This window comes from Natator depressus, chromosome 4 (genome assembly GCF_965152275.1).
Source record: "Natator depressus isolate rNatDep1 chromosome 4, rNatDep2.hap1, whole genome shotgun sequence".
Classification (NCBI taxonomy): domain Eukaryota; kingdom Metazoa; phylum Chordata; order Testudines; family Cheloniidae; genus Natator; species Natator depressus.
In genome coordinates, this window is record NC_134237.1 from 17,582,008 (window position 1) to 17,596,493 (window position 14,486).

General features: G+C 40.7%; 1 protein-coding gene across 2 annotated transcripts in view; it reads right to left on the reverse strand.

Moving 5' to 3' along the window:
- Positions 1–5,010: 5,010 nt before the first annotated feature.
- LIN54 (lin-54 DREAM MuvB core complex component) overlaps positions 5,011–14,486 on the reverse strand; it is a 63,407-nt gene continuing 53,931 nt past the window's right edge. For both annotated transcript variants that reach the window (XM_074950505.1, XM_074950504.1), the window contains exons 9-14: positions 13,546–13,637; positions 12,086–12,157; positions 9,672–9,774; positions 9,250–9,387; positions 8,854–9,056; positions 5,011–7,593 (exon numbers count right to left, since the gene is read on the reverse strand). In XM_074950505.1, the coding sequence (XP_074806606.1) occupies positions 7,392–7,593; positions 8,854–9,056; positions 9,250–9,387; positions 9,672–9,774; positions 12,086–12,157; positions 13,546–13,637 (810 nt within the window). In that variant the 3' untranslated portion in view covers positions 5,011–7,391. The remainder of the gene's footprint in view (positions 7,594–8,853; positions 9,057–9,249; positions 9,388–9,671; positions 9,775–12,085; positions 12,158–13,545; positions 13,638–14,486) is intronic.

A 14,486-nucleotide genomic window follows, 5' to 3' on the forward strand; every position in this document is an offset into this window, starting at 1 on the left:
TCCCCTTTTAGTACTCATGAGTACCCAAACAATCCCAAAAAGTGTTGGAGAAGTCTAGATATGTAAAATACATTTACCCCAGCTAGAAGTTAGTCAGACACCAGTAAAGTGTCTCCTCTGTCTTGCCTGAAGATTCCCCTAGTGTCTTTAATGATTGCGAGCAGGTACGACCTCCATTTTACATGTCATCCAAAATAGAGCATGGCCACTCACACAGTCGCCTTAAACTGTCCTGGGGCACTGATTTCAAGACCGAGTCTAAGAAAGAGAAACATCTACTGAATCACCAGTGTAGGTTCCTGTTATAACTAAGTGTTTTTCGGAGGTTTACCCAGACAAACCAATGTAGTTTGTGAGATATGACAGGGTGACACTACAAGGCAGTGTGATTGCAGGCCAATTATTATTATTAAGTAAGGCCTGAATTAAAGTTTTGTTTTCCAGAACTCTAAAGGAAGGTGTCCAGAGTTATGTAGCTGTGACTTTACGCATGTTATTGAAAACAATAAGTTGACCTTGAGGTATAGCAATACGTTTTCCAATTCAATTTCTCCTTGCTTTATTTTAGCTGATTGTACGTTTCCTAATTCTAATGTCTTTTTTTGAGATAGAGTGACCAGAATTGCACAGTGTTCAAGGTGTGGGCATACCATGGATTTATATAGTGGCATTATATTTTCTGTCCTATTATTTATTCCTTTCCTAATTGTTCTGATATTTTACAGAATATTTTACAGAAGGGCAACAAAAATGATTAGGGGTATGGAACAGATTCCACATGAGGAAAGATAAAAAAGACTGGGGCTTGTCAGCTTGGAAGAAGAGATGACTGAAGAGGGATATGATAGAGGTCTATACAATCATGAATGTTGTGAAGAACATGAATTAGGAAGTGTTATTTACCCCTTTTACATAATATATGAACCAGGGGATAACTAATTAAATGAATAGGCAGCAGGTTTATGAAAAACCAAAAGGAAGTACTTTTTCACACAACGCACAGTCAATCTGAACCTCATTGGCAGAGGAGGTTCAAAGGCTAAAAGCATAACTGGGTTCAAAGAAGAATTAGGTAAGTTCATGGAGGTTAGGTCTCTCATAAATATAAAGGGAAGGCTAACCACCTTTAAATCCCTCCTGGCCAGAGGGAAAAACCCTTTCACCTGTAAAGGGTTAAGAAGCTAAGATAACCTCACTGGCACCTGACCAAAATGACCAATGAGGAGACAAGATACTTTCAAAGCTGGGGGGGAAGAAACAAAGGGTTTTCTCTCTCTGTCTGTCGCTTTTGCTGGGACCAGAGCAGGAATGCAGCTCAGAACTCCTGGAAAGGGTTAATAAGCAATCTAGTTAGATATGCATTAGATTCTGTTTTGTTTAAATGGCTGACAAAATAAGTTGTGCTGAATGGAATGTATATTCCTGTTTTTGTGTCTTTTTGTAACTTCATGTTTTGCCTAGAGGGATTCTCTATGTTTTGAATCTGATTACCCTGTAAGGTATTTCCCATCCTGATTTTACAGAGGTGATTCTTTTACTTAAATTAAAATTCTTCTTTTAAGAACCTGACTGCTTTCTCCTTGTTCTTAAGATCCAAGGGTTTGGGTCTGTGTTCACCTATACAAACTGGTGAGGATTTTTATCAAGCCTTCCCCAGGAAAGGGGGTGTAGGGCTTGGGGGGATTTTGGGGGGGAAAGATGTTTCCAAGTGGGCTCTTTCCCGGTTATAGTTTGTTAGACGCTTGGTGGTGGCAGCAATAAAGTCCAGGGACAAAAGGTAAAATAGTTAGTACCTTGGGGAAGTTTTAACCTAAGCTGGTAAAAATAAGCTTAGGGGGTTTTTCATGCAGGTCCCCACATGTGTACCCTAGAGTTCAGAGTGGGGAAGAAACCTTGACAAGGTCCATCAATGGCTATTAGCCAAGATGATCAGGGATGAAACCCCATGCTCTGGGTGCCCCTACACCTCTGACTGCTAGGCACTAGGACTGGAAGACAGGTTATGGAGCACTCCATAAATTGCCCTGTTCTGTTCATTCCCTTTGAAACATCTGGCATTGACCACTGTCAGAAGACAGGATACTGAGCTAGAGGGACCATGGCCATTCTTAGAATCATAGAATATCAGGGTTGGAAGGGACCCCAGAAGGTCATCTAGTCCAACCCCCTGCTCGAAGCAGGACCAATTCCCAGTTAAATCATCCCAGCCAGGGCTTTGTCAAGCCTGACCTTAAAAACCTCTAAGGAAGGAGATTCTACCACCTCCCTAGGTAACGCATTCCAGTGTTTCACCACCCTCTTAGTGAAAAAGTTTTTCCTAATATCCAATCTAAACCTCCCCCATTGCAACTTGAGACCATTACTCCTCGTTCTGTCATCTGCTACCATTGAGAACAGTCTAGAGCCATCCTCTTTGGAACCCCCTTTCAGGTAGTTGAAAGCAGCTATCAGATCCCCCCTCATTCTTCTCTTCTGCAGACTAAACAATCCCAGCTCCCTCAGCCTCTCGTCATAAGTCATGTGCTCTAGACCCCTAATCATTTTTGTTGCCCTTCGCTGGACTCTCTCCAATTTATCCACATCCTTCTTGTAGTGTGGGGCCCAAAACTGGACACAGTACTCCAGATGAGGCCTCACCAGTGTCGAATAGAGGGGAACGATCACGTCCCTCGATCTGCTCGCTATGCCCCTACTTATACATCCCAAAATGCCATTGGCCTTCTTGGCAACAAGGGCACACTGTTGACTCATATCCAGCTTCTCGTCCACTGTCACCCCTAGGTCCTTTTCTGCAGAACTGCTGCCTAGCCATTCGGTCCCTAGTCTGTAGCGGTGCATTGGATTCTTCCATCCTAAGTGCAGGACCCTGCACTTATCCTTATTGAACCTCATCAGATTTCTTTTGGCCCAATCCTCCAATTTGTCTAGGTCCTTCTGTATCCTATCCCTCCCCTCCAGCGTATCTACCACTCCTCCCAGTTTAGTATCATCCGCAAATTTGCTGAGAGTGCAATCCACACCATCCTCCAGATCATTTATGAAGATATTGAACAAAACCGGCCCCAGGACCGACCCCTGGGGCACACCACTTGACACCGGCTGCCAACTAGACATGGAGCCATTGATCACTACCCGTTGAGCCCGACAATCTAGCCAGCTTTCTACCCACCTTATAGTGCATTCATCCAGCCCATACTTCCTTAACTTGCTGACAAGAATACTGTGGGAGACCGTGTCAAAAGCTTTGCTAAAGTCAAGAAACAATACATCCACTGCTTTCCCTTCATCCACAGAACCAGTAATCTCATCATAAAAGGCGATTAGATTAGTCAGGCATGACCTTCCCTTGGTGAACCCATGCTGACTGTTCCTGATCACTTTCCTCTCATGTAAGTGCTTCAGGATTGATTCTTTGAGGACCTGCTCCATGATTTTTCCAGGGACTGAGGTGAGGCTGACTGGCCTGTAGTTCCCAGGATCCTCCTTCTTCCCTTTTTTAAAAGATTGGCACTACATTAGCCTTTTTCCAGTCATCCAGTCATTCTTGTGTTCTTACCAAGTGTTATGTATGAATGGCAGAGCTGTAGCCTAAAAATCATTGTGTATAAAACAGTTTTATAATGTACATTCTTCTACCTTAGAACAAAGAAATATCCTGTGCAGTTTAACAGCTAAGTTGAGGACAGTCTCCCTTGGATGACGTGAACAGTGCTATGGAAATTTACAAATATTTACACTGCTGAGGATACACAACTTTCGAGACCGTCAGTGAATTTTCTTGCCTTTCCATGACTCAATACTAGATGGCAGTGCTGATGCACTTAAAATGCTGCAGGTCCCTTGAAGTACACCAGATGATGCTCCAAAAGGCCCTTTTAGCTTCCTTTGCTGGAAGGGCAAGTGGTTCTGTTGTTGCTTCTGCTGAGTGGCATAGACAGAGCACCATTGTGTTGAACTGCTTGTTAAACTCTGGTGGTCATATGGCCCTATTAAATGATCCATGCAACAGGACACTGTCTCCTCACAACTATCACATCAGACTAATTTATCCAGCAATACAGTTCACAAAGGAGCCCATTTATTCTACAGTCATTTTTACAAAGTGAAGAACACCAGTCATTGGCTCTGATTTCGTGCCAAGAGGCAGAGTGGTTGCCTGGACTTTCGTGACTCCTCATTCAGTTACTTTGTTGCAGTGAAGCTGCCCTTGCATATGGTGCTTTATATAAAACAGTAATGCCCTGTTTAACTGCAGTTTAGTCACTTATTTTGCAAAGCAGGACGATGGTGTGTACCATGTTAACAGGATTAATCCATTTGCCAAAGCACCTTACTACATTCAGGAGTGCATAGAATCATTCAGCCCATTTTCTAAGGCAGGGTGCAACTCTGCTAAACAGTGATTATTCCTATGTATGACAAGGCCATGGTTAGTCTTTTGCTGCAAATTTTTGCCCTTCTAATGAAGTGTTTGAGTGAGTATTTAATACCTAGAGCTCTCTTTATTAAGCAGTGGCAGAACAGAAGAGCGGGATCCTGACGGGGCATGACGGTCCATTCATATGGATCTGTTTGTTGGATCAAGTACTATGTTTGTTCACTCTCCACAGGGATAGAACCTGGATTTGCTCATGCAGGAGAGTTAACTAAATACAAAAATACCACTTTGGCCCAATTACCTGGTAGTGCATGTATCTATTTTGGCCCCATTTCAGAGTACTTAAGCACATACTTAAGTCCATCCTTGCTCAGAAAAGCATACAAGCACATACATGCGTTGAGAATGTGCTCCAGTCCTATTGAAGTCAATGGGATTTAATCCCATGCTTAATGACAAGGAAGTGCTTTGCTGATTTGGGGCCTTAGTGAATGCAACTTTAGTGACAACCTGGCCCCTAATTAATAAATCAGGTACTTTAATAAAACAGTTAATGTTCTAGCCAGCTCTAAAGGAACAGAGTGCAAAAATCATGTTTACAGAATAGTATAAATGTTTATTTTTCTTTGTGATTTAGCCGACTTTTTACAGTATAGAAAAGTGTATTTTTTTGAATTGGTCTAGTAAATATAAATTTAATCTTTCTACTTTCAGGTGTAAACAGAACTAGAAAATGAACCTTTGTCCCCACCCCAGATCTGTTTAAAATAACTGGATGAACTTGACTGTAAATCTTGTTCAGCAGTTCGTTGCAAATGGCTAAGGAAGTACAAAAATGATGTAGTACATACTAAGCGGGGGCGTTTGGAAACAAGCTCAATGTTTCAGAAAGCTTGTTCAAAACAAGTAGAACTAAGAGTATTTGATTGCACCTTCAAAATCTTTACAAGCAATGCCATCATACATAATCTACAAGTGTAATCCAAAATTTCACAAACATTTTCTCCACATTGTATATAAATACACATCACAAAAGGTGCAATTTGGAATAGGACATCGAATATATACAAAATTAACATGGATTTAGTTCTAGACAAAAGAAGGTGTATTGCAATCTGTTTGAAAAATAACTTGATTAGATATTACTTTATCCACTTACATTAATTTACATTTATACAAATCTTACTGGACATACTATATTGAGTCACTAAAAGTAAGATGAATGGCTGAACTATCTACATTTAAAGTTATCGCACTGACATTTTAGAAATCCAGATCCTAATTATTAAAAAAAACCAACTTTTTAATGAATGGTAGATTCCCTTTTCGCAGGTGTGTGTATGTGTATTTGCTACATATACACAAATATTGTTAAAGAATATATACACACAGTTCCACATGGAGAGAATGTAAAATCCCTTTTGGAAAATAAAAGTATCAATCTTGTTCTGATAATTTACAGAGAGAATTAAGATACCTAACTAAATAAATGCCTGTGAATTTAAACATGGTTATTTCCTTTCATTAAATTTAGAGCTACTTAAACAGGTTTAACAGTTTGTAAACGTGCTACACTACCAAAAATGTGATTTGGGACTGTTTGTAGTAAATACTAGAAAAAGTTCCCATCCTTAACTGTCTTCTATGCACAACTGTATTTGACCTGATTTGATTCTTTCCCTGTTCCCCACACACAGAAAGGTCAGATGCATCTATTTTTGACGGTGACCTTGAGTCCGTACCAGTGTACTTGCATGTCGTGGCTCAAACTGCAATCCTAAATACACTGTTAAAAAAATAAGCCAAATGAGTCTCCAAGATTAGAGAAGGGATATCAAAAAGGTCCACAGCTGTACGCAGAGTCTGATCTTTACACAAGTTCTCTGATTAACTTGGATGCAGCTAATTTGAAATCCATCCCACATGAAAACTGTGCTAACAGGAAAACACAAGGGCTGGTTCCCTCACACCCAGTAATCTCAGTTTGTGTGTAAATGTACACAACAAATATCTCATTTTCTGCCAGTTTAAGGGCTCCATCCTATGAGGTGCTAAGGACTGCAAACCCTCTCTGGCTTCAATGAGAAGCTCGGATGCTCAGGACCTTGCAGGATTGAGCCCTAGATGCACAACAGCATCTTGCTGCTTGATGTTTATCTAATGATAAAAGTTGGATGGACAACTTGCTTTTACAGCATTGCTTTTAATTCTTTCTGAATGTATAGCCCATCGTCTGTCCTTCAACTTCCATTTTAGACTATTCAGCAAGCCAGTAATGAAATCTGTCGTCATTTAAAGAAAAATTTAAATACTTTCCATTTTAAAAGTTGTGCCCTGAGGCCCAGATTCATCAAGCTTTTTAAGAACATATGCAATGCTAACCATGTAAGCTGTCCAAAAAACTCAACTGCCCATGTGTTTAACATTTGTGTTTAAGGACCTTGCTGAATCGGGTCTTTAACACTGATCCATTGCCTTCCAGGGTTGTAGAGTGATGTTCTAATTTGGTAGGTTGTCAGTATTGTGAAGATGCTCATTTCTATATATTTCCTTTCAGAATTAATTCCTCCACAGATATACTGTTTTCTTGGGCTACTGCCAAAAAAATTTTCTGCCAGTGTCTGCCATATGAACAAAGTGATTCAACTCTATACACTGTAAATAATATATATTATAATCATAATTTATAAAGGCTCTCTGGACAATTTTCTTAGAGAAAGGGGGAAGGAAGAAAACATCTAACTCTTACCAAACCCAAGAAAGTTAAAAGCTGTACAACAGGAAGAAAAATTCACCTTTAGGCATCGTCATAAGTAGAAGAGAATTTAGCTAAAATTTAAAAGAATCTACTCCTAATTATAAAAGATTTTCTTGTTTCAACATTATGCAAGTCAATTTAAAACAAGCACCAAATTAACAATAAAATAGTATTAAATCCTCTGCTGTGAACCAAAGTGTCCCTGTGCCTTAAGTTTCATGTTCAGTCCAATTTACCACGGCTCCTATGCAAGAGTCAGCAGTTCATGGCACAGGGGTCACTTTTGGACTTTCCTGCCGAGTTAATGACTCTCATCAAACAACGTCCAAATTCCTCCAGGATCATGCGCTCTGCCGCTGCTTTTGACTTGCCCATCTTTTCAGCTTGCTCGGCCTGCGCAAGCAGGCACTCACAGGTCGCGTCAGCCACCTCCTTGGTTACAAAGGTAAATGGCAATCTGAAATGGAAATAAAAACCTTAACTGTTGTCATCAGTAAGCTCCACCACATGCACGATCTACAAAACTCTCTCTGAAGCACTGAAAAGTCAGAAGCTGAAGGAAGCCCTCTAGACAGTCCCTATAGCAATACCTATATATACTTGGACATGTTGTCAAACAAGGAAAATGTTGCTTACCTCTCCATTTTCCCTGTACTATGGTCCATGAATCCAATTATTTAACTTTAGGATTATGCCCTTTCAAACAGAGGTAGAGCACATTCGAAGTTTTAAATCAGGCTGATGTGACCAGAATGAATCTGCTCCACAGTTTCTGGGGTACATCTGAGGTTGCCCCAACCTGAAAATACTGAACAAGCCCTACAGCTAAACAGGAAGATCACTCCTCAGAGGCAACGCTGACAGTTTTGTTGCTGCTTCCATCTCTGTACATTTTGAGACAGACTACAGAATGCCATGAAGATAGAGAACGCATAATTTTCCATATAATTTTTTGCTCTAGGAAAACTGCGAATTTACGGATTTAACATTAGGATTTCACCTGTATTGATGCTAAAAACTGAATTAAGAGAATGTTAAAGTTACATGGTTGGAGACACAGAAGTGTGGCAAATTCAAGTTTACACATGTAAATTTAACTCTGTCTCCTTCTCTGTATACATTTTGGTGCGGGTTTTTCATTACTGTTCCTCAAATGCTACAATGTAACACAAATCAGTTTTTCTGTACCACAGAGACACATATATATAGTCTCTTGTAATTGTTTTTTTTTATTTTATTTTACTTGCACTCATTTCAATGTCATAATGATCCAGTGTATCTTGACTGACAAACTTGTTATATAAATTCTCTTCTCTGTAAGGGACGTATTTTAATAGTTTAGGCAGCAGCCATGCACTATACATCTTTTCAGCCAACAGCACTTAGATGCATTCGGGGATGAGACAATTAACTATGAAATTAGCTCAATTGCAAATTTAGACGGCTTAAATATTCCAGAAAGGTTTCACTATTATTGAAGACAGAGAGTAATATGCATTTGTACAGCACCTCGCTCAAAAGAGCCCCAAGTATGATTGAAGGCTCTGAGTGCTATGGGAATACAAATATTAAATAACACTAGCCAACAAAACCTAAAGAATGAATACAAATGTCAAAGACTGAAGTAATCTTAGCTTGTGAAAATCCACCCTAGTAGAGTAGCAAGATATAAACCAGTGTTAAAGCCAAGTCAAGAAAATGGAATGTGTTCACTTACTTCCCCCCTCCACTAGTCAGTGCTGGGGTTGGCCTAGTTAACAGGTCTGAGATCTGGGAGGATAACTTTGTCTTTGCAGCTGTCTGTTGCTGGACTCTTACTTCTGCTGCATCTGCTAAGTGCATCAGAGTCTTTCGTTCTGGGCTTTCTTCAAAGTTTTTACAGCCAACACATTTACATATTGAGGAACACATGATTTTTGCCTAAAAAGAACAAAAGAAAGCATGATTGGCCTAAATATTATTTTATTCTCCATTGCTGGCTCATACACTTAGTATGCACTGGAGAAATTACAAATAGTTAAAAGTTTTCATTACAGACAGTGCAATGGGCAAGAGTGACATTTAGAAAGGAGAAAAGCCGATGTGTTTCTTCAAGGCAAGAAACCCATCTTACCTCATAGCATTCACAATAGTTTTTGAGACAGCCTGATCGTTTGCAGTTGCAGCCTTTGCTGTGCCGCCGGTCTGATTCCCCTTCCTTTCCTTTCCCTATTTTGGGCTTGAAGGCTTCAGGGTTTCTATCAAGGCAGGCCTATCAATGCAGATCCAAAAGGTGTGTCACAGTTCATGCAGGGAGCAAGATCTAGAGCACCAGTGCAGTAAGGACAAACCCAAGACTGTGCTGGAGTAAGTAAGTCACATTCTCCTCCCAACCCAACAGGAAAAGGCGGCCTACTTTCATCCCAGCTATAGAGATGTAAAACAAGAAGCAAACTGTCCAGTTTCAATAGCAGCGTTGTGTACATTGAAATAGATAGAAAAGCATGTCACAATGTGTTTTGCAAACTTTAAAGGAGAGAAACAAAAAACCCTTACCTTTATTGCTTTTTGCCTATCATTTTCATGGTCCAGGTTGTTATAGCAATTGGTACAGTTGCAGTTATTGCAGAATTCACCATTTGCAAAACAATCACAATACCTGAAATAGGAGATGCAGAAGGGATTTACAAACATGGTATGCAGGCATCACACTAGCTGTGGTAGTAGCCACAGTAAACATTTCTATTACAGTAACTCCTAAAAGCCCCAGTTGGGATTGGGACCCCATTGGGCCAAGTACTGTATAGACATGAATGAGACCATTTCTGGCCCGGAGGACATACAGCATAAGACCCCAAACTAAGGTAAGTGATGGGGGTATAATCTATAAGTAAAATGGCCAAGGATCGGCACTGCTTTGGTAGTGGCAAGTTTTGTTGTTTTTGCTGGTTAATTTTTTGATTGGGGTAGGGTGAGAAATGACAGCGATGGAGGCTGGAGTAAGAGTCAGGGAGTAGGAAAAGGAAGGAAGGGGACAGTCACAGCTCATCAGCTGACTCGTCATGAGCAATAGCCAGGGTATTGCAGGCTTTGCAGCAGAGGTGAGTCTAAATAGATTTGAAGGAATATGGCTGTGTGGATTACATCAGGGATTTTTCCTACGCATTGGGGTGGGAGGAAGAAATCACAAAGGTGCTTAAGGGAGGAGCTGATTGGATAGCTGTGTATCTTAGGTACTTCTGTGACCTCCTTTACCGTAGTGTCTCAGTACCTCACAAACTTTACAGCATCCCTGTGAGGTAGGGAAGTGCTATATTCCCCCCATCTTTAAAATGGGGATCTGACGCCCAGAGAGAGTAAGGGTCAGCTTATTCACTGATAAATAAATTGAAACCTATGGGAATTAGGTGCCTAACCTGCCTCACAGGTGTACTGCTAGGACTACCCATGTGCAAACGGGAAAGTTTCCCTGGTGCAAATGGCAGCTTGGCCAGCTTACATTAGCGGATGACAGCACACTGCACCGGTGTCTGGGCACGGATGGCTGCACCTTGAGCAAATCATGCGGTGGACAAGGCCTGAGTTAATTTCTGTACAGTGTTATATAAATGCAAAGTATAGCAGCATCTTTTCTCCCCTTTAGATTTCACAGAACATTTTGGAATCAGAAAGCTGATATCCAGGAGGAAACCTCATGTCTAGCACACATTTGGCTCTCTATAAATAACAATCATGCAGGCTGTGAGATATCTGAAGGAAAACTAAACATACATGATTAGTTCTGTTCTAGTGTGATGAAAAATTTCTAAGCTCAGAAGTATGTTCACGCCCACATTATGAACATGACATGCATTACATTGAAAATAACCTAAAATTGGCAGGTGCCAGACAGATTTCCTAATTTGGACTCAGATGGCTATCAGCTTCTCTAACAGTAGCACAATCACTCTGAATGCCCTCTTCGTCATCCAAGGATTAGGAGCCGCAAAGTAATTTCAGTACCTCATCTTGATGTTGTACTATGTGGGAAAGTGTGGCATCATTCCAACTGAACGTTATCGCATAATTACACCAGATACTGATGCAGGCATTGGAATGGAATGGCAGGAGATGGGACACTAGATGGGGAGGGCTCTGAGTTACCACAGTGAATTCTTTCCCAGGTGTCTAGCTGGTGGGCCTTGCCCACATGCTCAGGGTCTAACTGATTACCATATTTGGGGTCATAAAGGAATTTGACAGAGGCCCTGGGGGTTTTCACCTTTCTTTGCAGAATGGGGCATGGGTCACTTGTGGGTTTAAACTAGTGTAAATGGTGAATTCTCTGCAACTTGAAGTCTTTGAACTAGGGTTTGAGGACTTCAGTAAATCAGCCAGAGGTTAGGAGTCCATTACAGGAGTGGGTAGGTGAGGTTCTGTGGCCTGCAATATACAGGAGCTCAGACTAGACGATCACAATGGTCCCTTCTGACTTTAAAGTCTATGAGACATCACACAGAATGTAAGGAGCCTCAAAGTTCCATTTGTAAGTTTCTTTTTTCACTAAATGACATTTTAAGGCTTTGTCTACCAGACTATTGTACTTAGTCTCCCACGGATGCAACTCCAGTGGTGGTAGCAACAGTGGAAGCCTTCATGCAGACAGGGTTCAGGTGACCACTGGTACCTCTGTCATCCAGTTGAAATGCCAATGGGCAATCTACCCCAGCATTCCCATAATACTATCACCAGTGAAACCACAAGATTCAGAAACTTAGAAAATTGCTAGGATAGACAGCCTAAAGTTTGTCTCATTAAGTATCATATGCACTTATGGCAGGATGATTTGTGGATGAATTGAGAGCCTTACATTGGAATCCTTTTTATATACAGAACTCACACTTTAGAGTTACTTTAATATTTCTATTTAATTTTGGCAATATACTAAAATATTTGTTAAAGAGAAAATACTTAAAACCAAATACACTTACAATTTCAAACACAGCGATTTTGTACAATTGCATGGCTTCCTGGGGCGGTTTGCAGGTTCGGATGGCATAATTCTGAAAAAGAACCATTTTATTATTGGCTTCTCTCTTTTTTTAAGTTCAGAATGTTGATCCACTGAAATCCCATAAGCCAAACTAGACGTTTCTCCTACAATGTGAGCTTTAAAATATCTATGTCACTGATTACAAAATACAATTAGTAGGTAAAAAATCAAGGAAGAGGTAGGCGATTGCCATGACCCTGGCTGCACGCTATGCTTAAAGAAGAGAAAGAAAGGAGACAAGCTAGGAGGGGACCACATGAGAAGAAAGTGCAACTGAGCGTGCTGCAGCCATTACCCTGAATGAAGACCACTCTCCATGAGGATTGTATCTACACTCGGAGCAGGGTTTTGTGACGCTGTTGTGAATCTAACCAAATCCAGTACCATAGAGGAGAAATAAATTCAGACTATGCCTCTCCCCTCATCCGAGTTGTGTGTGAATTAAAAATGACAATGAAATGACAAAGTGACTGTCCTAGGAAAGCAGACAGAGACCTGAGCAAAGGGCAAGCAGCGTATGAACCCTGACATTTAGTTTAACATAAAAGAGTATTCTGTGTCAGAGATCAGCCTTAACAACCACTGAAAGCTAGGATTTTTCAGTGATCATATCTGGCCAGCTATATTCTGACCATATGTGGTGTCCTTCTGATCCTGACGTACCCTCAGAAGCTGAAGACAAAGCCATTTATTGGAGCGGGAGGTGTCAGGCAGGGGTTCAGGATTAGCTCAGACAACTTTTGTTTGTTTGTTTTGTATTTTTTAAATCACAGCAAACCCTTTTAATCGTAAGACTTCCAGAAAAAGGCAGACTCAGCAGAACAGGATAGAATTTCTAAGCCGGCGTGGGAGGAGGGGGAGGCATATCAATTTGAAGTTTCCACTTTCAATGTGTTACCTTGGAACTAAGCCAAGATTTAAAAAAAAAAAAAAAAAAAGCCTGAAGTTAGGTTCCCAAATTCATATTCAGGCATCTACATAGATGGCTGGGTTTTCACAAGTGCTCAGCCCCCAGCTGCTCCAATCAACTTCCAGGGGAAGTCCATGACCAGGGCTCCTATGTGCTACTGCAATACATATAATAAATAACCATGGGCCAGCTCTCTGTTCAAACTCCTACTATGGGATTTGGAAAAAAAAACAACCAAGATTTGACTTTGACCAAGTTTAGTGATGGTAAAAGGTGCTGGATTGACAGCCAGAGAAAAAACAGATGTTCTTTATTTAGCCACAGAACAAGAATAGCACAGACAGCAGACTCCCCACCCCACCCCGCCTTGCTAATTTTTCCTAAAAAACTCTTCAAACAAGGATAGTCTGTCCCAATTAAATACATCACCTACCATATTTTGGAGAGATGTTGTGGCAAGCTTTTAAAACTATTTTCAAAATACTCACCCATTGAATGGTAGCCTTGCTTGGGTCTGGATATTAGATGTCCCAGTAAAACCAGTGTTGCTTGCTATAGATACGTATGATGACTGCTGTAGCTAACAAAACACAAAGTATAAATGTATAAAATTGTAGAAGCTACAGAACATACGACGGGCTTTGAAGTACACAGTTTTTAGTAAGCATTTCTGAAACTGCTACATGCATCATGTACTCTCCTAATCCATGTTTATGAATGGTTTCAAAGTTTCACAAACTCACAAGACCTAAGCAGTTTAAGGGGTAATCTGTATTCAGCAGAAATGTCCTGGTCTATTTTACATTATGTTTTTGTCCATTTTATCTGTGAACCTTTGGATTGCATTATTTTTAAACTACTAACGTTATGTAATAACTTTCAGGCAGATGGATGCTAAAATGCTTTACCAATAGCTTGTATATCAGCTATCTATCTACAGGAATGCCTGCACCCACCAGGTGAAAGCTTGGAGTTACAAATGGTTCTCACCCCTTTAATCAGATCTCTTTTCTTTCTTTACAGAGTGGACCTTGGTGCCTGATCACTGCACCTGTGCTACAAGGGATGAATCAGAGCAGTCACACAAGTCACTGAAGCCACCTGAAAGGTCATAATCCATTCAGAATCAACTTGAACAAAAATAAGAAACCACGGCTGATTTGCACTCCCTTTGACTGTGGTACTGTTAAGCATTTACCTGCATACTTTCTTGTTTCATGCCACGATGAGTTTGGTGCAAGAAATATGAGTAGCAAGACCTAGGCACCCAGGACCTTCTCCTAAGAAGCACACACTACAGGAGCATTCCTCACACATCACTCATCACAATCCCCTGCAGGTGGCTCGTCTTTGTATTTTTTTTACTCATTGCTTTCTCAGGGTACATTTATTTTTTCTGCACTGGGCCAGATTTTCAAGAGAGCTCAGC